The sequence below is a fragment of the Oncorhynchus nerka genome, linkage group LG22 (genome assembly GCF_034236695.1).
Source record: "Oncorhynchus nerka isolate Pitt River linkage group LG22, Oner_Uvic_2.0, whole genome shotgun sequence".
NCBI classification, from domain to species: domain Eukaryota; kingdom Metazoa; phylum Chordata; class Actinopteri; order Salmoniformes; family Salmonidae; genus Oncorhynchus; species Oncorhynchus nerka.
Window position 1 is genome coordinate 89,635,018 of NC_088417.1, and position 27,020 is coordinate 89,662,037.

Here is a 27,020-nt window from a genome sequence, read left to right on the forward strand (position 1 = left end):
CAGGAGCACACCCCTAACTTGTCATAAACCAGGAGCACACCCCTAACTTGTCATAAACCAGGAGCACACCCCATAACTTGTCATAAACCAGGAACACACCCCCTAACTTGTCATAAACCAGGAGCACACCCCCTAACTTGTCATAAACCAGGAGCACACCCCCTAACTTGTCATAAACCAGGAGCACACCCCATAACTTGTCATAAACCAGGAGCACACCCCATAACTTGTCATAAACCAGGAGCACACCCCATAACTTGTCATAAACCAGGAGCACACCCCATAACTTGTCATAAACCAGGAGCACACCCCATAACTTGTCATAAACCAGGAGCACACCCCCTAACTTGTCATAAACCAGGAGCACACCCCCTAACTTGTCATAAACCAGGAGCACACCCCCTAACTTGTCATAAACCAGGAGCACATCCCCTAACTTGTCATAAACCAGGAGCACACCCCCTAACTTGTCATAAACCAGGAGCACACCCCATAACTTGTCATAAACCAGGAGCACACCCCATAACTTGTCATAAACCAGGAGCACACCCCATAACTTGTCATAAACCAGGAGCACACCCCATAACTTGTCATAAACCAGGAGCACACCCCCTAACTTGTCATAAACCAGGAGCACACCCCTAACTTGTCATAAACCAGGAGCACACCCCCTAACTTGTCATAAACCAGGAGCACACCCCCTAACTTGTCATAAACCAGGAGCACACCCCCTAACTTGTCATAAACCAGGAGCACACCCCCATACCTCTAAATCTTAATCTAATGTTATCCTGTTATTACAACCCCAAAATGAAAGCACATGTCATTTGTACAGATTGTATTATCGATAAGGAGATGGTAAAGACTATGTTCTTTACACGATAACGATAGAGCATTTGTCACAGCTGTTGAAGGAGGAAGACCAAGGTGCAGCGTGATGAACCTACATATTCTTTATTTATATGACGCCGACAAAAACAAATTAACACTACAAAACGAACCGTGAAGCTAAAGGCTATGTGCCATGAACAAAGACAACTTCCCACAAAGAAAGGAGGGAAAAAGGGCTAACTAAGTATGGTTCCCAATCAGAGACAACGATAGACAGCTGTCCCTGATTGAGAACCATACCCGGCCAAAACATAGAAATACAAAATCATAGATAACAAAACATAGAATGCCCACCCCAAATCACACCCTGACCAAACCAAATAGAGACATTAAAAGGCTCTCTAAGGTCAGGGCATGACAGTATTTAAAAAAAAAAAACTAACTGAATGATCGTTAGCTGACAAATATTCTTACTGAAATAGTTCCATCAACATTTCGTGTGACCTCAGTTGCTTTTATTGTTAATTGGTTTTCTTTGACATTATCAGGTAGTTGTCAGTCATCCCACTGCTGGCTTGCTTCTGACGCTAAGCAGGGTTGGTCCTGGTCAATCCCTGGATGGGAGACCAGATCCTGTTAGAAGTGGTGTTGGAGGGTCAGTAGGAGACACCCTTTCCTCTGGTCTAGAACAAATATCCCAATAATTGGAGACATTGCCCTGTGTAGGGTGCTGTCTTTTGGATGGGATGTTAAATCGGTGTCCTGACTCTCTGTGGTCACTAAAAATCCTGTGGCACTTATCGTAAGAGTAGGGGTGTTAACCCTGGTGTCCTGGCTAAATTCCCAATCTGGCCCTCATACCATCATGGTCACCTAATCATCCCAGTCTACAATTGGCTCATTTATCCTCTCTCCTGTAACTATTCCCCAGGTTGTTGCTGTAAATGTGAAGTATCCGGTATAGGGCTGGGGGCACCTGCTATTTTCCCCTCATTCCAAAGTTGTAGCAAAGTAATATCTTTTGAAATAGGCTACGGAACTTAACACTGGTGGCGGTGGAGTACTGGCAAAAAAGGTTGACATTTCCCAGACAAATTGGTTTGGTGGCGATTCCCCATTCCAAAATAACTAACTGTTATTATTTCCAGAGTCAGACGTCTCTGTCACTGGTTTTATTTGCATGGTAAGATTTTCCCATGGGTTGACTTGGCAAGCCAACTCCCACACACTCAGTGCCTATGATTTCAGGGTGAACTGAAGTCTTGGGTCCTGACTTCTTCTCCCGGTCCCGTCCACTCCACACAGTAGCCTACGCAGCAGAAGAGGATATGGAGCAGTGATGTACCGGGAGACCAGGAGAATAATAACACTTCTTTTTAAAAACGGAATAAATGCCAGTATTTAAGTGACAGTTACGGGGTTCCTCTTGCAAGTTTAAAATACTTCAAACGCAGATGCTAGCATGCAGGAAATGCCCGACTAATTCTCAGAGTAGTTCAATCACCCCTCACGCCTCTAGAGAGTTCTGTCCTCAGTTGAATATTGCGCGTCTGACGGGAAGGGCCGAAGAATACCAGCTCCAGCCGCCGTGGAAACTGATTATTCCAAGATGCTCCGGCAAATGCAATATTTGAAATTAGCGACAGCACTCGGTAGGTGATATTTTCTCTGAATATGCATGTTATCACCAGTTTATTAACCTACAAGCGAACAGCCTGTCGCGCGCGCATGTTTTAACTTGTGTGTGTCCACTATCCAGGTTCCTGTGCGCTTCCCACAGGCACACAGACATTAACTATTATTAATGATGCATCGTGACTCATAAAACCATCCATTAGGTGTAAATTGCTTTTACATTGAATTTACTATTTTTTAACCTCAAGTAAGCAAGTTCATCATGGCTTATTTGAACGAACCTAAGAATCTGAACGGCTTTGATTCTCGCCGGCTGGTATTTAGATGTGTGAAATTGGTCAATGTGATACAGTGGGGCACGACGCACATACAGTTATTTACCCATACGCTATTCATTCTAATCTGTTGCTATTGGAACCCACTGCAATAATACAGATAATTGTTTAGGAACATTTCCGACAGCCACGCCACCTATAACTCCGCAGTTATACATAAAGTCATCAGTAGCTTACGGCGTGTGGTACTGCGGGGGGGTTGTTGGGGGTTGTTGAAGCCTAATTTAGACACTTGTGTGAGTGGTGCAACTTCCTGTGAAAAACATTGAACATACAAAAGTGAAGCAAGTTTCTAGAACTGTCCTGGTTCCTATTAACTGAGACAGTCATAATGGCTTGGATTACATTTTGCTGTGCCTTCAAAAAGTATTCAGACCCCTTTGATTTATTCCAAATTTTGTTGTGTTACAGACTGAACTCAAATGGATTAAAAAATAATAATAATTCTCACCCATCTACACACAATACCCCATAATGACAAAGTGAAAATATGTTTTTTGAAAATAAAATGTCTCATTTACATAATATTCACACCACTGAGTCAATACTTTGTAGAAGCACCTTGGGCAGCGATTACAGCTGTGTGTCTTTCTGGGTAAGTCTCTAAGAGCTTTCCACACCTGGATTTTGCAACATTTGTCCATTAATATTAAAACAATTTTTCAAGCTCGATCAAATTGGTTGTTGCTCGTTGCTAGACGACCATTTTCAGGTCTTGCCATAGATTGTCAAGTAGATTTAGGTCACAACCATTTTCAGGTCTTGCCATAGATTGTCAAGTAGATTTAGGTCACAACAGTAACTCGACCACTCAAGAACATTCACTGTCTTCTTGGTAAGCAACTCCAGTGTAGACTTGCCCTTATGTTTTAGGTTATTGTCCTGCTGAAAGGTGAATTCCTCCTCCAGTTTCTGGTGGACAGAAGACTGAACCAGGTTTTCTTCTAGGATTTTGCCCGTGCTTAGCGCCATTCCATGTATTTTTTATCCTGAAACCTCCCCAGTCCTTAAACATTACAAGCACACCCAAAAGATGATGCAGCCACCACTATGCTTGACAATATGGCGAGTGGTACTCAGTGATGTGTTGTATTGGATTTGCCCTAAACATAACATTTTTGTATTCAGGTCAAAATGTTAATTGCTTTGCCAAATGTTTTGCACCATTACTTTACTGCCTTATTGCAAACAGGGTGCATGTTTTGGAATATTTTAATTCTGTACAGGCTTCCTTCTTTTCACTCTGTCATTTAGGTTAGTATTGTGGAGTAACTACAATGTTGCTGATCCATCCTTAGTTTGGTACACAACAAAATGTGGAAAAAGTCAACGGGGCTTGAATACTTTCTGAATGTAGGAATATTATTATCAAAAATTTTAGTTTTTGTCTAAATTGTGATGTCTTGTATTTCGGAATACAATCAGTGCTGGGATAAAATGGGTAAGTACCTACAGTAATAATAAGTCATCTGAAGTGAATTAAATGGAGTTCCTGTGTGGTGTTAGTCTAAAGCCAGACCTCATGTCACGCAACCAGGTGTGGGATTTCTGACACTGCCAGTAATGTAATAAATGATCAATATAATTAGATTTTCAATATTCCAAAGACCAATTATTGACCGTTTTTACATTTGGAACTCCGGGCTTATCAATATGAACTAATTTCATTTTCAGACACTTTTAAAGCTTATTTTGTACCGGTGAATATTTGAAAACAGATATGCCTGTTGCTGGTGTGGGAAGAGTCTCGCAGTGACTTGTGACTGAACACTCAGTTATAAGTCCAGCAGAACTGAATTAACTTCTCAGGTCATGTTCCTGTAGTTCTAAAAGGGGGAAAGTACCAACAATGTATTTGAGACTGGGTCTGCTTCCAAAATGGCACCATTCCCCATATAATGGCCTACTTTTGATCAGAGCCATGGGCCTTGGTCATAAGTAGTTCAATACATAGGGAATAGGTTGCCATTTGGGGCGCAGCCTGGGACTGGGTCTGAAACCTTGAAATGCTCCTCTGTTACTGTAAAGTCAACAGTGTGAGCGTCCCTCTTATTCTCAGATTCCTACGCTCACATGTGACATCGACTTGTCACCGGCTCGTGACCGTCATTAGAGAATTGAGTTAGAGATGCAGCTGGAGATAGAGGCTCACATTAGCCGCTATCACATCACACCAAGTTTGCGTTCCAAATGGTATCCTATTCCCCAGTTAGTGCACTACTTTTGAGCAGGGTCCGTAAATAGGGAATAGGGTGCCATTTGGTGCAAAGACCAAGAGTCTCCCTACTTAGGCTCTGGTTCCTCTCCCCACAGACCCCTGACTACACACCCAGACCCAGTTCATTAAACACCAAACGGAAGTAAACAGAAGGAAACAGGGAGAGACTACTTTTACATTTTCTGCTGCAAAACATTTTTCGTTCCATGCCCTAATGAATCTGACCCTAGACTTCTTTAGTTCAGATGGAACACATCTACAGTAGTGGGATAACTCATATCTCATCAGTTCCATGCCCCCACCCCCACCCCTCCCCTCCCCTCCTTGGAATAATGAATTTGTGAGGAGCTTTGTTTAGTGGTTATTGTCCTAGCTACACGTCCTGAGTATTGAACCAATCTATGACCTTGTCTACCTCTGTGAGCTGCCTGATTGTTTATGAATGAGGGGGGCTTGGCTGGAACCTACTGGTTGAGATCATATTCACAAATCCCATGTTATGCTAGTAGTGCCGCTCCAGCGTGGCCCAGGGGCCCACATGTGGTTATTGTAGTGGCGGCATTTGAACCTTATAAATTCCTAACGGAGATGGGAGTACAGGTGTTTTTGGTTTGGGACCTGGAGGAGAGCTCATCTGGCTTCAATCAGGGGTGTGTGGGACTGGGACAAGTGAACTTACTCTGGACACTTGAAAACACGCGGATATGCTTAGCCATATGAATGTAAGAACACACACACACGCACACAAACCACACACACTGATGTTCTAACTCGTATACAGAATGGACACACAAAGCTCTTGGACATGTAGATTCTGTACATCTGTTCACATACGCAATCAAGAAGTAATGTTTTTTGTCTTTCAAATTAACTATGCCTTTCAACTGAAATTTTAGGGAACGCTCTCAAAAATACCCAGAGAAGCGAATCCTCAGCAAATGAGATTGTTCCCATCGCCATATATCAGCAGGTGTAAATAGGACCACAGTGTATCTCCCTCCCCACAGTGTATCTCCCTCCCTACAGTCTATCTCCCTCCCTACAGTGTATCTCCCTCCCCACAGTGTATCTCCCTCCTCACAGTGTATCTCCCTCCCCACAGTGTATCTCCCTCCCCACAGTGTATCTCCCTCCCCACAGTGTATCTCCCTCCCCACAGTGTATCTCCCTCCTCACAGTGTATCTCCCTCCCTACAGTGTATCTCCCTCCCCACAGTGTATCTCCCTCCTCACAGTGTATCTCCCTCCCTACAGTGTATCTCCCTCCCAACAGTGTATCTCCCTCCCCACAGTTTATCACCCTCCCCACAGTGTATCTCCCTCCTCACTGTTTATCTCCCTCCTCACTGTTTATCTCCCTCCCCACAGTGTACCTCCCTCCCTACAGTGTATCTCCCTCCCCACAGTTTATCTCCCTCCCCACAGTGTATCTCCCTCACCGCTGTTTATCTCCCTCCCCACAGTGTATCTCCCTCCCTACAGTGTATCTCCCTCCCCACAGTGTATCTCCCTCCTCACAGTGTATCTCCCTCCCCACAGTGTATCTCCCTCCCCACTGTTTATCTCCCTCCCCACAGTGTATCTCCCTCCCTACAGTGTATCTCCCTCCCTACAGTGTATCTCTCTCCCTACAGTGTATCTCCCTCCCCACAGTGTATCTCCCTCCCCACAGTGTATCTCCCTCCCCACAGTGTATCTCCCTCCCTACAGTGCATCTCCCTCCCCACAGTATATCTCCCTCCCCACAGTGTATCTCCCTCCCCACAGTGTATCTCCCTCCTCACAGTGTATCTCCCTCCCTACAGTGTATCTCCCTCCCCACAGTGTATCTCCCTCCTCACAGTGTATCTCCCTCCCTACAGTGTATCTCCCTCCCAACAGTGTATCTCCCTCCCCACAGTTTATCACCCTCCCCACAGTGTATCTCCCTCCCCACAGTTTATCTCCCTCCCCACAGTTTATCTCCCTCCCCACAGTGTATCTCCCTCCTCACTGTTTATCTCCCTCCTCACTGTTTATCTCCCTCCCCACAGTGTATCACCCTCCCCACAGTGTATCTCCCTCCCCACAGTGTATCTCCCTCCCTACAGTGTATCTCCCTCCCCACAGTGTATCTCCCTCCCCACAGTGTATCTCCCTCCCCACAGTGTATCTCCCTCCCCACAGTGTATCTCCTCCCTACAGTTTATCTCCCACAGTGTATCTCCCTCACCACTGTTTATCTCCCTCCTCACTGTTTATCTCCCTCCCCACAGTGTATCTCCCTCCCCACAGTGTATCTCCCTCCCCACAGTGTATCTCCCTCCCCACAGTGTATCTCCCTCCCTACAGTGTATCTCCCTCCCCACAGTGTATCTCCCCTCCCCACAGTGTATCTCCCTCCCTACAGTTTATCTCCCTCCCCACAGTTTATCTCCCTCCCACAGTGTATCTCCCTCCCCACAGTGTATCTCCCTCCTCACAGTTTATCTCGCTCCCCACAGTGTATCTCCTCCCTACAGTGTATCTCCCTCCCCACAGTGTATCTCCCTCCCACAGTGTATCTCCCTCCCCACAGTGTATCTCCCTCCTCACAGTGTATCTCCCTCCCAACAGTGTATCTCCCTCCCTACAGTGTATCTCCCTCCCCACAGTTTATCTCCCTCCCCACAGTGTATCTCCCTCACCACTGTTTATCTCCCTCCTCACAGTGTATCTCCCTCCCCACAGTGTATCTCCCTCCTCACAGTGTATCTCCCTCCCCACAGTGTATCTCCCTCCCCACTGTTTATCTCCCTCCCCACAGTGTATCTCCCTCCCCACAGTGTATCTCCTCCCCACAGTGTATCTCCTCCCCACAGTGTATCTCCCTCCCCACAGTGTATCGCCCTCCCCACAGTGTATCTCCCTCCCCACAGTGTATCTCCCTCCCCACAGTGTATCTCCCTCCCTACAGTGTATCTCCCTCCCCACAGTGTATCTCCCTTCCCCACAGTGTATCTCCCTCCCTACAGTTTATCTCCCTCCCCACAGTGTATCTCCCTCCCCACAGTGTATCTCCCTCCCCACAGTGTATCTCCCTCCTCACAGTTTATCTCCCTCCCCACAGTGTATCTCCCTCCCTACAGTGTATCTCCCTCCCCACAGTGTATCTCCCTCCCCACAGTGTATCTCCCTCCCCACAGTGTATCTCCCTCCTCACAGTGTATCTCCCTCCCTAGAGTGTATCTCTCTCCCCACAGTGTATCTCCCTCCTCACAGTGTATCTCCCTCCCCACAGTGTATCTCCTCCCAACAGTGTATCTCCTCCCTACAGTGTATCTGCCTCCCCACAGTTTATCTCCCTCCCCACAGTGTATCTCCCTCCCCACAGTGTATCTCCCTCCCCACAGTGTATCTCCCTCCCCACAGTGTATCTCCTCCCCACAGTGTATCTCCCTCCCCACAGTGTATCTCCCTCCCTACAGTGTATCTCCCTCACCACTGTTTATCTCCCTCCTCACTGTTTATCTCCCTCCCCACAGTGTATCTCCCTCCCCACAGTGTATCTCCCTCCCCACAGTGTATCTCCCTCCCTACAGTGTATCTCCCTCCCCACAGTTTATCTCCCTCCCCACAGTGTATCTCCCTCAACACTGTTTATCTCCCTCCCCACAGTGTATCTCCCTCCCTACAGTGTATCTCCCTCCCCACAGTTTATCTCCCTCCCCACAGTGTATCTCCCTCCCTACAGTGTATCTCCCTCCCCACAGTGTATCTCCCTCCCACAGTGTATCTCCCTGTATCTCCCTCCTCACAGTGTATCTCCCTCTAGAGTGTATCTCTCTCCCCACAGTGTATCTCCCTCCTCACAGTGTATCTCCCTCCCCACAGTGTATCTCCTCCCAACAGTGTATCTCCTCCCTACAGTGTATCTGCCTCCCCACAGTTTATCTCCCTCCCCACAGTGTATCTCCCTCCCCACAGTGTATCTCCTCCCACAGTGTATCTCCCTCCCCACAGTGTATCTCCCTCCCCACAGTGTATCTCCCTCCCCACAGTGTATCTCCCTCCCTACAGTGTATCTCCCTCCCCACTGTTTATCTCCTCCTCACTGTTTATCTCCCTCCCCACAGTGTATCTCCCTCCCCACAGTGTATCTCCCTCCCCACAGTGTATCTCCCTCCCCACAGTGTTTATCTCCCTCCCCACAGTGTATCTCCCTCACCACTGTTTATCTCCCTCCCCACAGTGTATCTCCCTCCCTACAGTGTATCTCCCTCCCCACAGTGTATCTCCCTCCTCACAGTGTATCTCCCTCCCCACAGTGTATCTCCCTCCTCACAGTGTATCTCCCTCCCCACAGTGTATCTCCCTCCCCACTGTTTATCTCCCTCCCCACAGTGTATCTCCCTCCCCACAGTGTATCTCCCTCCCCACAGTGTATCTCCCTCCCCACAGTGTATCTCCCTCCCCACAGTGTATCTCCCTCCCCACAGTGTATGTCCCTCCCCACAGTTTATCTCCCTCCCCACAGTTTATCTCCCTCCCCACAGTGTATCTCCCTCCCCACAGTGTATCTCCCTCCCCACAGTGTATCTCCCTCCCCACAGTGTATCTCCCTCCCCACAGTGTATCTCCCTCCCTAGTGTATCTCCCTCCCCACAGTTTATCCCCCTCCCCACAGTGTATCTCCCTCCCTACAGTTTATCTCCCTCCCCACAGTTTATCTCCTCCCCACAGTGTATCTCCCTCCCCACAGTGTATCTCCCTCCTCACAGTTTATCTCCCTCCCCACAGTGTATCTCCCTCCCTACAGTGTATCTCCCTCCCCACAGTGTATCTCCCTCCTCACAGTGTATCTCCCTCCTCACAGTGTATCTCCCTCCCCACAGTGTATCTCCCTCCCCACAGTGTATCTCCCTCCCCACAGTTTATCTCCCTCCCCACAGTGTATCTCCCTCCCCACAGTGTATCTCCTCCCCACAGTGTATCTCCCTCCCCACAGTGTATCTCCCTCCCCACAGTGTATCTCCCTCCCCACAGTGTATCTCCCTCCCTACAGTGTATCTCCCTCCCCACAGTGTATCTCCCTCCCCACAGTTTATCTCCCTCCCCACAGTTTATCTCCCTACCCACAGTGTATCTCCCTCCCCACAGTGTATCTCCCTCCCTACAGTGTATCTCCCTCCCCACAGTGTATCTCCCTCCCCACAGTGTATCTCCCTCCCTACAGTGTATCTCCCTCCCCACAGTTTATCTCCCTCCCCACAGTTTATCTCCCTCCCCACAGTGTATCTCCCTCCCCACAGTGTATCTCCCTCAACACTGTTTATCTCCCTCCCCACAGTGTATCTCCCTCCCTACAGTGTATCTCCCTCCCCACAGTTTATCTCCCTCCCCACAGTGTATCTCCCTCCCTACAGTGTATCTCCCTCCCCACAGTGTATCTCCCTCCCCACAGTGTATCTCCCTCCCCACAGTGTATCTCCCTCCTCACAGTGTATCTCCCTCCCTAGAGTGTATCTCTCTCCCCACAGTGTATCTCCCTCCTCACAGTGTATCTCCTCCCCACAGTGTATCTCCCTCCCAACAGTGTATCTCCCTCCCTACAGTGTATCTGCCTCCCCACAGTTTATCTCCCTCCCCACAGTGTATCTCCCTCCCCACAGTGTATCTCCTCCCCACAGTGTATCTCCCTCCCCACAGTGTATCTCCCTCCCCACAGTGTATCTCCCTCCCCACAGTGTATCTCCCTCCCTACAGTGTATCTCCCTCACCACTGTTTATCTCCCTCCTCACTGTTTATCTCCCTCCCCACAGTGTATCTCCCTCCCCACAGTGTATCTCCCTCCCCACAGTGTATCTCCCTCCCACAGTGTATCTCCCTCCCCACAGTTTATCTCCCTCCCCACAGTGTATCTCCCTCACCACTGTTTATCTCCCTCCCACAGTGTATCTCCCTCCCTACAGTGTATCTCCTCCCCACAGTGTATCTCCCTCCTCACAGTGTATCTCCCTCCCCACAGTGTATCTCCCTCCTCACAGTGTATCTCCCTCCCCACAGTGTATCTCCCTCCCCACTGTTTATCTCCCTCCCCCACAGTGTATCTCCCTCCCCACAGTGTATCTCCTCCCCACAGTGTATCTCCCTCCCCACAGTGTATCTCCCTCCCCACAGTGTATCTCCCTCCCCACAGTGTATGTCCCTCCCCACAGTTTATCTCCTCCCCACAGTTTATCTCCCTCCCCACAGTGTATCTCCCTCCCCACAGTGTATCTCCCTCCCCACAGTGTATCTCCCTCCCTACAGTTTATCTCCTCCCCACAGTTTATCTCCCTCCCCACAGTGTATCTCCCTCCCCACAGTGTATCTCCCTCCCCACAGTGTATCTCCCTCCCTACAGTGTATCTCCCTCCCCACAGTTTATCCCCCTCCCCACAGTGTATCTCCCTCCCTACAGTTTATCTCCCTCCCCACAGTTTATCTCCCTCCCCACAGTGTATCTCCCTCCCCACAGTGTATCTCCCTCCTCACAGTTTATCTCCCTCCCCACAGTGTATCTCCCTCCCTACAGTGTATCTCCCTCCCCACAGTGTATCTCCCTCCTCACAGTGTATCTCCCTCCTCACAGTGTATCTCCCTCCCCACAGTTTATCTCCCTCCCCACAGTGTATCTCCCTCCCCACAGTGTATCTCCCTCCCCACAGTGTATCTCCCTCCCCACAGTGTATCTCCCTCCCCACAGTGTATCTCCCTCCCCACAGTGTATCTCCCTCCCTGCAGTGTATCTCCCTCCCCACAGTGTATCCCTCCCCACAGTTTATCTCCCTCCCCACAGTTTATCTCCCTACCCACAGTGTATCTCCCTCCCCACAGTGTATCTCCCTCCCTACAGTGTATCTCCCTCCCCACAGTGTATCTCCCTCCCCACAGTGTATCTCCCTCCCTACAGTGTATCTCCCTCCCCACAGTTTATCTCCCTCCCCACAGTTTATCTCCCTCCCCACAGTGTATCTCCCTCCCCACAGTGTATCTCCCTCCTCACAGTTTATCTCCCTCCCCACAGTGTATCTCCCTCCCTACAGTGTATCTCCCTCCCCACAGTGTATCTCCCTCCCCACAGTGTATCTCCTCCCCACAGTGTATCTCCCTCCTCACAGTGTATCTCCCTCCCTACAGTGTATCTCTCTCCCCACAGTGTATCTCCCTCCTCACAGTGTATCTCCCTCCCCACAGTGTATCTCCCTCCCAACAGTGTATCTCCCTCCCTACAGTGTATCTCCCTCCCCACAGTTTATCTCCCTCCCCACAGTGTATCTCCCTCCCCACAGTGTATCTCCCTCCCCACAGTGTATCTCCCTCCCCACAGTGTATCTCCCTCCCCACAGTGTATCTCCTCACCACTGTTTATCTCCCTCACCACTGTTTATCTCCCTCCTCGCTGTTTATCTCCCTCCCCACAGTGTATCTCCCTCCTCACAGTGTATCTCCCTCCCCACAGTGTATCTCCCTCCCCACAGTGTATCTCCCTCCCCACAGTGTATCTCCCTCCCCACAGTGTATCTCCCTCCCCACAGTGTATCTCCTCCCTACAGTGTATCTCCCTCCCCACAGTGTATCTCCCTCCCCACAGTTTATCTCCCTCCCCACAGTTTATCTCCCTCCCCACAGTGTATCTCCCTCCCCACAGTGTATCTCCCTCCCCACAGTGTATCTCCCTCCCCACAGTGTATCTCCCTCCCCACAGTGTATCTCCCTCCCTACAGTGTATCTCCCTCCCCACAGTTTATCTCCCTCCCCACAGTTTATCTCCCTCCCCACAGTGTATCTCCCTCCCCACAGTGTATCTCCCTCCTCACAGTTTATCTCCCTCCCCACAGTGTATCTCCCTCCCTACAGTGTATCTCCCTCCCCACAGTGTATCTCCCTCCCCACAGTGTATCTCCCTCCCCACAGTGTATCTCCTCCTCACAGTGTATCTCCCTCCCTACAGTGTATCTCTCTCCCCACAGTGTATCTCCCTCCTCACAGTGTATCTCCTCCCCACAGTGTATCTCCCTCCCAACAGTGTATCTCCCTCCCTACAGTGTATCTCCCTCCCCACAGTTTATCTCCTCCCCACAGTGTATCTCCCTCCCCACAGTGTATCTCCCTCCCCACAGTGTATCTCCCTCCCCACAGTGTATCTCCCTCCCCACAGTGTATCTCCCTCACCACTGTTTATCTCCCTCACCACTGTTTATCTCCCTCCTCGCTGTTTATCTCCCTCCCCACAGTGTATCTCCCTCCTCACAGTGTATCTCCCTCCCCACAGTGTATCTCCCTCCCCACAGTGTATCTCCCTCCCCACAGTGTATCTCCCTCCCCACAGTGTATCTCCCTCCCTACAGTGTATCTCCCTCCCCACAGTGTATCTCCCTCCCCACAGTTTATCTCCCTCCCCACAGTTTATCTCCCTCCCCACAGTGTATCTCCCTCCCCACAGTGTATCTCCCTCCCTACAGTGTATCTCCCTCCCCACAGTGTATCTCCTCCCCACAGTGTATCTCCTCCCTACAGTGTATCTCCCTCCCCACAGTTTATCTCCCTCCCCACAGTTTATCTCCCTCCCCACAGTGTATCTCCCTCCCCACAGTGTATCTCCCTCCTCACAGTTTATCTCCCTCCCCACAGTGTATCTCCCTCCCTACAGTGTATCTCCCTCCCCACAGTGTATCTCCCTCCCCACAGTGTATCTCCCTCCCCACAGTGTATCTCCCTCCTCACAGTGTATCTCCCTCCCTACAGTGTATCTCTCTCCCCACAGTGTATCTCCCTCCTCACAGTGTATCTCCCTCCCCACAGTGTATCTCCCTCCCAACAGTGTATCTCCCTCCCTACAGTGTATCTCCCTCCCCACAGTTTATCTCCTCCCCACAGTGTATCTCCCTCCCCACAGTGTATCTCCCTCCCCACAGTGTATCTCCCTCCCCACAGTGTATCTCCCTCACCACTGTTTATCTCCCTCACCACTGTTTATCTCCCTCCTCGCTGTTTATCTCCTCCCCACAGTGTATCTCCCTCCCCATTGTTTATCTCCTCCCCACTGTTTATCTCCCTCACCACTGTTTATCTCCTCCCCACAGTGTATCTCCTCCCTACAGTGTATCTCCTCCCCACAGTGTATCTCCCTCCCCACTGTTTATCTCCCTCACCACTGTTTATCTCCCGCACCACTGTTTATCTCCCTCCCCACTGTTTATCTCCTCACCACTGTTTATCTCCCTCACCACTGTTTATCTCCTTCCCCACAGTGTATCTCCCTCCCTACAGTGTATCTCCCTCCCCACTGTTTATCTCCCTCCCCACTGTTTATCTCCCTCCCCACTGTTTATCTCCCTCCCCACAGTGTATCTCCCTCCCCACAGTGTATCTCCCTCCCCACAGTGTATCTCCCTCCCCACAGTGTATCTCCCTCCCCACAGTGTATCTCCCTCCCCACAGTGTATGTCCCTCCCCACAGTTTATCTCCCTCCCCACAGTTTATCTCCCTCCCCACAGTGTATCTCCCTCCCCACAGTGTATCTCCCTCCCCACAGTGTATCTCCCTCCCCACAGTGTATCTCCCTCCCCACAGTGTATCTCCCTCCCTACAGTGTATCTCCCTCCCCACAGTTTATCCCCCTCCCCACAGTGTATCTCCCTCCCTACAGTTTATCTCCCTCCCCACAGTTTATCTCCTCCCCACAGTGTATCTCCCTCCCCACAGTGTATCTCCCTCCTCACAGTTTATCTCCCTCCCCACAGTGTATCTCCCTCCCTACAGTGTATCTCCCTCCCCACAGTGTATCTCCCTCCTCACAGTGTATCTCCCTCCTCACAGTGTATCTCCCTCCCCACAGTGTATCTCCCTCCCCACAGTGTATCTCCCTCCCCACAGTTTATCTCCCTCCCCACAGTGTATCTCCCTCCCCCACAGTGTATCTCCCTCCCCACAGTGTATCTCCCTCCCCACAGTGTATCTCCCTCCCCACAGTGTATCTCCCTCCCCACAGTGTATCTCCCTCCCTACAGTGTATCTCCCTCCCCACAGTGTATCTCCCTCCCCACAGTTTATCTCCCTCCCCACAGTTTATCTCCCTACCCACAGTGTATCTCCCTCCCCACAGTGTATCTCCTCCCTACAGTGTATCTCCCTCCCCACAGTGTATCTCCCTCCCCACAGTGTATCTCCCTCCCTACAGTGTATCTCCCTCCCCACAGTTTATCTCCCTCCCCACAGTTTATCTCCCTCCCCACAGTGTATCTCCCTCCCCACAGTGTATCTCCCTCAACACTGTTTATCTCCCTCCCCACAGTGTATCTCCCTCCCTACAGTGTATCTCCCTCCCCACAGTTTATCTCCCTCCCCACAGTGTATCTCCCTCCCTACAGTGTATCTCCCTCCCCACAGTGTATCTCCCTCCCCCACAGTGTATCTCCCTCCCACAGTGTATCTCCCTCCTCACAGTGTATCTCCCTCCCTAGAGTGTATCTCTCTCCCCACAGTGTATCTCCCTCCTCACAGTGTATCTCCCTCCCCACAGTGTATCTCCCTCCCAACAGTGTATCTCCCTCCCTACAGTGTATCTGCCTCCCCACAGTTTATCTCCCTCCCCACAGTGTATCTCCCTCCCCACAGTGTATCTCCCTCCCCACAGTGTATCTCCCTCCCCACAGTGTATCTCCCTCCCCACAGTGTATCTCCCTCCCCACAGTGTATCTCCCTCCCTACAGTGTATCTCCCTCACCACTGTTTATCTCCCTCCTCACTGTTTATCTCCCTCCCCACAGTGTATCTCCCTCCCCACAGTGTATCTCCCTCCCCACAGTGTATCTCCCTCCCTACAGTGTATCTCCCTCCCCACAGTTTATCTCCCTCCCCACAGTGTATCTCCCTCACCACTGTTTATCTCCCTCCCCACAGTGTATCTCCCTCCCTACAGTGTATCTCCCTCCCCACAGTGTATCTCCCTCCTCACAGTGTATCTCCCTCCCCACAGTGTATCTCCCTCCTCACAGTGTATCTCCCTCCCCACAGTGTATCTCCTCCCCACTGTTTATCTCCCTCCCCACAGTGTATCTCCCTCCCCACAGTGTATCTCCCTCCCCACAGTGTATCTCCCTCCCCACAGTGTATCTCCCTCCCCACAGTGTATCTCCTCCCCACAGTGTATGTCCCTCCCCACAGTTTATCTCCCTCCCCACAGTTTATCTCCCTCCCCACAGTGTATCTCCCTCCCCACAGTGTATCTCCCTCCCCACAGTGTATCTCCCTCCCTACAGTTTATCTCCCTCCCCACAGTTTATCTCCCTCCCCACAGTGTATCTCCCTCCCCACAGTGTATCTCCTCCCCACAGTGTATCTCCCTCCCTACAGTGTATCTCCTCCCCACAGTTTATCCCCCTCCCCACAGTGTATCTCCCTCCCTACAGTTTATCTCCCTCCCCACAGTTTATCTCCTCCCCACAGTGTATCTCCCTCCCCACAGTGTATCTCCCTCCTCACAGTTTATCTCCCTCCCCACAGTGTATCTCCCTCCCTACAGTGTATCTCCCTCCCCACAGTGTATCTCCCTCCTCACAGTGTATCTCCCTCCTCACAGTGTATCTCCCTCCCCACAGTTTATCTCCCTCCCCACAGTGTATCTCCCTCCCCACAGTGTATCTCCCTCCCCACAGTGTATCTCCCTCCCCACAGTGTATCTCCCTCCCCACAGTGTATCTCCCTCCCCACAGTGTATCTCCCTCCCTGCAGTGTATCTCCCTCCCCACAGTGTATCTCCCTCCCCACAGTTTATCTCCCTCCCCACAGTTTATCTCCCTACCCACAGTGTATCTCCCTCCCCACAGTGTATCTCCCTCCCTACAGTGTATCTCCCTCCCCACAGTGTATCTCCCTCCCCACAGTGTATCTCCCTCCCTACAGTGTATCTCCCTCCCCACAGTTTATCTCCCTCCCCACAGTTTATCTCCCTCCCCACAGTGTATCTCCCTCCCCACAGTGTATCTCCCTCCTCACAGTTTATCTCCCTCCCCACAGTGTATCTCCCTCCCTACAGTGTATCTCCCTCCCCACAGTGTATCTCCCTCCCCACAGTGTATCTCCCTCCCCACAGTGTATCTCCCTCCTCACAGTGTATCTCCCTCCCCAGTGTATCTCTCCCCACAGTGTATCTCCCTCCTCACAGTGTATCTCCCTCCCCACAGTGTATCTCCCTCCCAACAGTGTATCTCCTCCCTACAGTGTATCTCCCTCCCCACAGTTTATCTCCCTCCCCACAGTGTATCTCCCCTCCCCACAGTGTATCTCCCTCCCCACAGTGTATCTCCCTCCCCACAGTGTATCTCCCTCCCCACAGTGTATCTCCCTCACCACTGTTTATCTCCCTCACCACTGTTTATCTCCTCCTCGCTGTTTATCTCCCTCCCCACAGTGTATCTCCCTCCTCACAGTGTATCTCCCTCCCCACAGTGTATCTCCCTCCCCACAGTGTATCTCCCTCCCCACAGTGTATCTCCCTCCCCACAGTGTATCTCCCTCCCCACAGTGTATCTCCCTCCCTACAGTGTATCTCCCTCCCCACAGTGTATCTCCCTCCCCACAGTTTATCTCCCTCCCCACAGTTTATCTCCCTCCCCACAGTGTATCTCCCTCCCCACAGTGTATCTCCCTCCCTACAGTGTATCTCCCTCCCCACAGTGTATCTCCCTCCCCACAGTGTATCTCCCTCCCTACAGTGTATCTCCCTCCCCACAGTTTATCTCCCTCCCCACAGTTTATCTCCCTCCCCACAGTGTATCTCCCTCCCCACAGTGTATCTCCCTCCTCACAGTTTATCTCCCTCCCCACAGTGTATCTCCCTCCCTACAGTGTATCTCCCTCCCCACAGTGTATCTCCCTCCCCACAGTGTATCTCCCTCCCCACAGTGTATCTCCCTCCTCACAGTGTATCTCCCTCCCTACAGTGTATCTCTCTCCCCACAGTGTATCTCCCTCCTCACAGTGTATCTCCCTCCCCACAGTGTATCTCCCTCCCAACAGTGTATCTCCCTCCCTACAGTGTATCTCCCTCCCCACAGTTTATCTCCCTCCCCACAGTGTATCTCCCTCCCCACAGTGTATCTCCCTCCCCACAGTGTATCTCCCTCCCCACAGTGTATCTCCCTCCCCACAGTGTATCTCCCTCACCACTGTTTATCTCCCTCACCACTGTTTATCTCCCTCCTCGCTGTTTATCTCCCTCCCCACAGTGTATCTCCCTCCTCACAGTGTATCTCCCTCCCCACAGTGTATCTCCCTCCCCACAGTGTATCTCCCTCCCCACAGTGTATCTCCCTCCCCACAGTGTATCTCCCTCCCTACAGTGTATCTCCCTCCCCACAGTGTATCTCCCTCCCCACAGTTTATCTCCCTCCCCACAGTTTATCTCCCTCCCCACAGTGTATCTCCCTCCCCACAGTGTATCTCCTCCCTACAGTGTATCTCCCTCCCCACAGTGTATCTCCCTCCCCACAGTGTATCTCCCTCCCTACAGTGTATCTCCCTCCCCACAGTTTATCTCCCTCCCCACAGTTTATCTCCCTCCCCACAGTGTATCTCCCTCCCCACAGTGTATCTCCCTCCTCACAGTTTATCTCCCTCCCCACAGTGTATCTCCCTCCCTACAGTGTATCTCCCTCCCCACAGTGTATCTCCCTCCCCACAGTGTATCTCCCTCCCCACAGTGTATCTCCCTCCTCACAGTGTATCTCCCTCCCTACAGTGTATCTCTCTCCCCACAGTGTATCTCCCTCCTCACAGTGTATCTCCCTCCCCACAGTGTATCTCCCTCCCAACAGTGTATCTCCCTCCCTACAGTGTATCTCCCTCCCCACAGTTTATCTCCCTCCCCACAGTGTATCTCCCTCCCCACAGTGTATCTCCCTCCCCACAGTGTATCTCCCTCCCCACAGTGTATCTCCCTCACCACTGTTTATCTCCCTCACCACTGTTTATCTCCCTCCTCGCTGTTTATCTCCCTCCCCACAGTGTATCTCCCTCCCCATTGTTTATCTCCCTCCCCACTGTTTATCTCCCTCACCACTGTTTATCTCCCTCCCCACAGTGTATCTCCCTCCCTACAGTGTATCTCCCTCCCCACAGTGTATCTCCCTCCCCACTGTTTATCTCCCTCACCACTGTTTATCTCCCGCACCACTGTTTATCTCCCTCCCCACTGTTTATCTCCCTCACCACTGTTTATCTCCCTCACCACTGTTTATCTCCTTCCCCACAGTGTATCTCCCTCCCTACAGTGTATCTCCCTCCCCACTGTTTATCTCCCTCCCCACTGTTTATCTCCCTCACCACTGTTTATCTCCCTCCCCACAGTGTATCTCCCTCCCCACTGTTTATCTCCCTCACCACTGTTTATCTCCCTCCCCACAGTGTATCTCCCTCCCCACAGTGTATCTCCCTCCCCACAGTTTATCTCCCTCCCCACAGTGTATCTCCCTCCCCACAGTTTATCTCCCTCCCCACTGTTTATCTCCCTCACCACTGTTTATCTCCCTCCCCACTGTGTATCTCCCTCCCCACTGTTTATCTCCCTCACCACTGTTTATCTCCCTCCCCACAGTGTATCTCCCTCCCTACAGTGTATCTCCCTCCCCACAGTGTATCTCCCTCCCCACTGTTTATCTCCCTCACCACTGTTTATCTCCCGCACCACTGTTTATCTCCCTCCCCACTGTTTATCTCCCTCACCACTGTTTATCTCCCTCCCCACAGTGTATCTCCCTCCCTACAGTGTATCTCCCTCCTCACTGTTTATCTCCCTCCCCACTGTTTATCTCCCTCACCGCTGTTTATCTCCCTCCCCACTGTTTATCTCCCTCCCCACAGTGTATCTCCCTCCCCACAGTGTATCTCCCTCCCTACAGTGTATCTCCCTCCCCACAGTGTATCTCCCTCCCTACAGTGTATCTCCCTCCCCACAGTGTATCTCCCTCCCCACTGTTTATCTCCCTCACCACTGTTTATCTCCCTCCTCACTGTTTATCTCCCTCCTCACTGTTTATCTCCCTCCTCACTGTTTATCTCCCTCACCACTGTTTATCTCCCTCCCCACAGTTTATCTCCCTCCCCACTGTTTATATCCCTCCCCACCCACTGTTTATCTCCCTCACCACTGTTTATCTCCCTCCCCACAGTGTATCACCCATCTCTCCACCACTAGATAAGACCAACAGTATACATTTGAAGAGTTTCATTCCAAATAGATGGTAAATTATTGGTAAATTTGCTTTTTATTTCAATAAATTATCAAAGAGATTGGTGTGTTTTTTCACTATCTATTGATGGCATGGGGTTGTTCAATGACAGACATGTATTTGTTTAAAATCTTGGATTTACTGGTTTTCATTTCAGAGACAAATAATGATAGGTTTTACACAAATGTAACAAATAAGTAAAACATTTTATAAAGAAATGTAAAGAATTATACATTTGTGACATCAATGTAAAACTTTTTTCATTTGATGATTTAGTCATTTAGCATATGCTCTTATCCAGAGCAGCTTACAGTAAGTACATTCATCTTAAGATAGCTAGGTGAGACAATCACATATCACAGTCAAATATACAGGATACGAACATACCATTCCAGCTAAACAATAGACATATAGCATTTAGCAACAACAACAAAAAACACATTGTCTAAAATCAATGAATAAAAACATCTGAGAATAGATACATTTTACACACACATGAAAATATCCATAAGCAATCATTTCTGGTGAAAAAATATATATAAACAAATTGGTGCATATAGCATTTTGGAAATAAACTCTTCATTTCTTTCACTGTCTGAAGGTTCCTTTATGTATGGAATGCTGCTGCTGATTTGATTAGAGAGCTAATTCATTGGCTGTTTGAAGACGAGTGAAGGGTTGGAGGCCGGGCAGTTTGTCTGAAGACATTAGTGGTCTGGCTGTATTTATGAGTCTGGAGAAGAGGAGCCAGTCTGAACTGAACCCACAGACCAACAGTCTTTCCCATAGCAGCATCATCCTCTATAAGTAGTTCACTATGCAGATACAGTAGATGTTTGCAACCGCTGCTAATTTAATATGCACTGTATATTCCAAAATAAGATCATCATATATTTTCATTCAGTGAACTCCAGCATGCCTCATTCAATGGAACCAATGGAATAGTCCCAAAAAGTGCAAATCCACCCATCTGGCTCTCCAGGCAAGTTCAATAAAAGTATTTGAAATAATTTTGAACCCAGGTCAGGGTATACCAGTGGAGTGAGAGAAGGAGTGATGGTCAAGCTTTGTCCAACAGACAGGCTGCCACTCAGTCCCCTTAACCCTGGCCCTGGCATTGAGGGTCTCTTCTCCCCCTTTGCTTGGTTGGTCGTAAATCCAGAGCATCCCCTGGCAGAAGCGCCAGATCTCCCAGAAGATCTCACTCTGAACGTCTCCCTCCATACTTGGAGCCTAAAAAAACACATTCCTTTACTGGCTGTCTGATGGGCTGACCCACTGTCTACTGACTTCTCTTTTATTGGCTCACATGAGATGAGACGCTGGAAGCAAGCAGCTTGTTGTTTGTTACTGAAAACTAGAAACTACACTCTTAGAAAAAAGTGTTCCAGAAGTGTTCTTCAGTTGTCCCCATAGGAGAACCCTTTTTGATTCCAGGTCGAACCCTTTTAGGTTCCATGTAGAACCTTCTGTGGGGAAGGTTCTACATGTAACACAAAAGGGTTCTACCTGGAACCAAAAATGGTTCTTCAATGGGTTCTCCTATGGGGACAGCCAAAGAACCCTTTTATGTTCTAGATAGGACAATTTTTCTAAGAGTATAGATATCAAGAAGGTTTTCTTTGAGAGGTTACATCAATATGGCATGGCAATCCCAGAAATGAAATACGAGAACTGAAAAATATGACTAAATATGACTTCATGAGACTCCACAAACAGTCAACATGTAAATATTGTAACAAGACATCAGGTAAAATAAACAAGACCATGTGTGTCCAGGGAATAGTATGTAGTGTCTAGTATCTGCTGACTGTAACAAGACATCAGGTAAAATAAACAAGACCATGTGTGTCCACAGTCCCAATAAGCCCACTGTAAGTTGATCCCATGTCTTGACAGATCCCATATACTGGTGTTTACAAAGCTTTTAAGAGCTCAGATGAGTAATGTTTGCCATTGAGAAAAATTACCTTGTGGAAGGGTTTAGCTCGGGCATACCAAACAACCTCTATCAAACATCACTGTTACTGTATGCCAATAGACACAATTACTGGCTTGGAAAGCAGCCAACGATAATGCTTTGTAGGAGTTTCATGTCAATACACTTGCAATCATTTAACTGGACAAATAATTGGTTTGGGACTATCAAAACCTTTGTGCTGAATGTAAAATATGACAATCTTGCCGCCAGGAAACCTCAGTAGAATTGATAGGAAAACATTTCCTGAAATTCCACCAACACCTCTCCTGTGTTACACGTGGAGAGAGGACGCGTGACCATTGTTATTCTCCCTTCCATGACAGCTACAAGACCCTCCCCTTTGACAAATCAGATCACGCCTCCATTCTGCTCTTCCCCGCATATATACAGAAATTGAAACAAGAAGCACCCGTGATAAGGACTGTTCAGCGTTGGTCTGACTAATCAGAATTCATGCTACAGGACTGTTTCTCGATCACGTGGGCTGGGAAATGTTCTGGGTCACCTCTGGAAATAACATCGACAACTACACTGACTCTGTCACTGGGCTCATCAGATAGTGCATAGAGGATGTTGAAACAGTGATGATTAAAATGTAACAAACCAAAAACTGTGGATAGATGGCAGCATTCGTGCAAAACTGAAAGCACGGCCTTGACCGGGAGACCCATGAGGCAACGCACAATTGGCCCAGCCTCGTCCAGGTTAGGGGAGGGTTTGGCCAGCCAGGATTTTCTTGTCCCATTGTGCTCTAGCGACTCCTTGTGGTGGGCCGGGCACCCGCAAGATGACTTCGTTCTCCAGTTGGACACGGTTTCCTCCAATACATTGGTGCGTCTGGCTTCCCGGGTTAAGGAAGCAATGAGTCAAAAAGCAGTGCTTTTGGGCTCCTCATGTGTTGGATTCCACCATGTATTGGATTAATCCCCATGTAATGAAACATATTAGGGAAAAAAGCCAAGTTTCTCCCTTAATTATTTTCAAATAACAATCGTGACTCTCTGGTGGGACTGGAGCAGGTGTGACGGCACATTTAGAGTCCAGTCATCTAGCAACCCCAAGGTCGTGACCTCCGGTGACCCCGGTCCCAGAGCCTCAAGAGACCCACCTCACATAAAACTGGGAAGGAGAGGTGGGGAGGATGGGTGAGAAGGGGTAGGAGGGGAAGAGGACTGTGGGAGGTGAGGGAGGTTGGGAGGTTGGTTATCTTCACTTTAGCACAACAATAAGAACAACAACAGTGGGAGAGACGCTAGAGACACGCCAGGCACCAGCTACAGCAACCAGGGTCGTTAGGTTCACAAACAAACACCAGCTCTGACAAAAGATAAGAAGCTCCACAAAGCTCTGAGGGGAAGGAAAGTCAAGCTCTTCAAATGTCAAGATATAGGATATTAGACATTGTGCTTTTTTTCTGATGAAATGTAATAATCCGGCCATGGAAAATTGTATTTCTGGTATGTCTTGATTGTGTTAAGAGTAATCCTGTTTTACACAATGCTCCAAAAAAAACCCAGAAAACTCTGTCCATGGTAATCTGGTGTTCCGATGCACTATCAACACCCCACCAAAATAAGCACACACACACCACACACACACACACACACACACACACACACACACACACACACACACACACACACACACACACACACACACACACACACACACACACACACACACACACACACACACACACACACACACACACACACATACACACACACACAGAGGATCAGAGGCTGTTAGCAGATACACAAGGCCCCTGAGGGGTGTGTGCATGTGTGTGTGTGTGTGTGTGTGTGTGTGTGTGTGTGTGTGTGTGTGTGTGTGTGTGTGTGTGTGTGTGTGTGTGTGTGTGTGTGTGCATAAATGTCTGCATGCGTGCGTGCATCTGTATCTGTGTGTGCGTCTGTGTGTGTTTCTGTGTGTGCTTCAGCCCTGCATCATCTGTGCACCAGGCCTCAGAGCAGTGATCAGACCAGCCCTCAACCCTCCTCTCTTTCCTCTCACCCCCAGCAGCAAGAGGCCAGACCCATCTATCACTGTGGCATCACACAGAGATGATGTACAGGCTGCACGGGGCACCTCGTTCACATTATCCACAGTATTCAGCTACTGCAGGGCAACACACAATCCACTGCACCACCATGTTGTTCTTCTCCAAAACAAATGTTTTTTTCTTATAGACAACATTTAGAGACAGAATACAGACAGCGGAATTGACAGAAAGTTTACATACATTATATACAACTAGGTAGAGTGAGCATAGAGCTATAAGAGAATGAGGGGAGTTTGGCTCATATACTATATATTCAAAAGTATGTGAACACTCCTTCAAATTTGGCTATACAAGCCACACCCTTTGTTGACAGGTATATTAAATTGAGCACACAGCCATGCCATCTCCATAGACAAACATTGGCAGTATAATGGCCTTACTGAAGAGCTCAGTGACTTTCAACGTGGCACCGTCATAGGATGCCACCTTTCCAAAAAGTCCGTTCATAAAATTTCTACCCTGCTAGAGCTGCCCCGGTCAAATGCAAGTGCTGTTATTGTGAAGTGGAAACGTCTAGGACCAAAAGCGGCTCAGCCGCGAAGAACGAACGGGACGGAACCAACAAGTGCTGAAGAGCGTAGCGCGTAAAAATTGTCTGTCGGTTGAAACACTAACTACCGATTTCCAAACTGCCTCTGGAAGCAACAATTGTTTGTCTGGAGCTTAATGAAATGGGTTTCCATGGCCGAGTAGCAGCACACTAGCCTAAGATCACCATGCGCAATGCCAAGCGTCGGCTGGAGGGGTGTAAGGCTCACCGCCATTGGACTCTGGAGCAGTGGAAACGTGTTCTCTAAAATGATGAATCACGCTTCACCATCTGGCAGTCCGACGGTCGAATCTGGGGTTGGCGGATGTCAGGAGAATGCTACCTGCCACAATGCATAGTGCAGCGGGTAGACACAGACCCAAACCAGATGGTGATGGAGGGGGTGAGGATGGACTGATCCGTAAGGGAGATGTAGGTTGCCTACAGGGAGATGTAGGTTGCCTACAGGGAGATGAAGGTTGCCTACAAGGAGATGAAGATTGCCTACAGAGAGATGTAGGTTGCCTACAGGGAGAGGAAGGTTGCCTACAGGGAGATGAAGGTTGCCTAACGGGAGAGGAAGGTTGCCTAAGGGGAAAGGAAGGTTGCCTACGGGGAGATGAAGGTTGCCTACGGGGAGTGGAAGGTTGCCTACGGGGAGATGAAGGTTTCCTACGGGGAGTGGAAGGTTGCCTACAGGGAGAGGAAGGTTGCCTACAGGGAGATGAAGGTTGCCTAACGGGAGAGGAAGGTTGCCTACGGGGAGAGGAAGGTTGCCTACGGGGAGATGAAGGTTGCCTACAGAGAGATGTAGGTTGCCTACAGGGAGAGGAAGGTTGCCTACGGGGAGAAGAAGGTTGCCTACAGGGAGATGAAGGTTGCCTACGGGGAGAGGAAGGTTGCCTACGGGGAGATGAAGGTTGCCTACGGGGAGAGGAAGGTTGCCTACAGGGAGAGGAAGGTTGCCTACGGGGAGAGGAAGGTTGCCTACGGGGAGATGAAGGTTGCCTACGGGGAGTGGAAAGTTGCCTACAGGGAGATGTAGGTTGCCTACAGGGAGAGGAAGGTTGCCTACGGGGAGATGAAGGTTGCCTACGGGGAGAGGAAGGTTGCCTACAGGGAGAGGAAGGTTGCCTACGGGGAGAGGAAGGTTGCCTACGGGGAGATGAAGGTTGCCTACGGGGAGTGGAAGGTTGCCTACAGGGAGATGTAGGTTGCCTACAGGGAGAGGAAGGTTGCCTACGGGGAGAGGAAGGTTGCCTACAGGGAGTAGAAGGTTGCCTAACGGGAGAGGAAGGTTGCCTACGGGGAGAGGAAGGTTGCCTACGGGGAGAGGAAGGTTGCCTACAGGGAGATGAAGGTTGCCTAACGGGAGAGGAAGGTTGCCTACGGGGAGAGGAAGGTTGCCTACGGGGAGAGGAAGGTTGCCTACAGAGAGATAAAGGTTGCCTAACGGGAGAGGAAGGTTGCCTACGGGGAGAGGAAGGTTGCCTAAAGGGAGATGAAGGTTGCCTAATGGGAGAGGAAGGTTGCCTACGGGGAGAGGAAGGTTGCCTACGGGGAGATGAAGGTTGCCTACAGAGAGATGTAGGTTGCCTACAGGGAGAGGAAGGTTGTCTACAGGGAGATGAAGGTTGCCTAACGGGAGAGGAAGGTTGCCTACAGGGAGAGGAAGGTTGCCTACAGGGAGATGAAGGTTGCCTACGGGGAGATGAAGGTTGCCTACGGGGAGTGGAAGGTTGCCTACAGGGAGAGGAAGGTTGCCTACGGGGAGTGGAAGGTTGCCTACGGGGAGAGGAAGGTTGCCTACGGGGAGAGGAATGTTGCCTACGGGGAGAGGAAGGTTGCCTACGGGGAGATGAAGGTTGCCTACAGGGAGAGGAAGGTTGCCTACGGGGAGATGAAGGTTGCCTACAGGGAGTGTAAGGTTGCCTACAGGGAGTGGAAGGTTGCCTACAGGGAGAGGAAGGTTGCCTACAGGGAGATAGAAGAAGTGAACCCTGTGACCCCATCACAGGGTGTATTTGTTGTCTTTCTGTGAAATATTTAAGCAGCTCCCTTAACTCCTATCCCAGCTTTGTGTTGCAAGTTAGCTCCGCTGATAAAAAGCTTTATGATCAGCACTTTTAAACATGAGTCGGTTGTTAGTAATATTTGGATGAGGGTTTGGATGAGTTTGTGGGTGTGTGATAGA

At 49.9% G+C, this 27,020-nt stretch overlaps 1 protein-coding gene across 2 annotated transcripts in view; it reads left to right on the forward strand.

The window, feature by feature from the left end:
- The first annotated feature begins 2,063 nt into the window (after nt 1-2,063).
- Nucleotides 2,064-27,020, forward strand: part of LOC115125479 (integrin alpha-1-like) — a 111,791-nt gene continuing 86,834 nt past the window's right edge. Inside the window, exon 1 of one of the 2 annotated variants that reach the window (XM_065007553.1) lies at nt 2,064-2,483. In XM_065007553.1, the coding sequence (XP_064863625.1) occupies nt 2,441-2,483 (43 nt within the window). In that variant the 5' untranslated portion in view covers nt 2,064-2,440. The remainder of the gene's footprint in view (nt 2,484-27,020) is intronic. The other variant, XM_065007552.1, reaches the window with a different exon arrangement.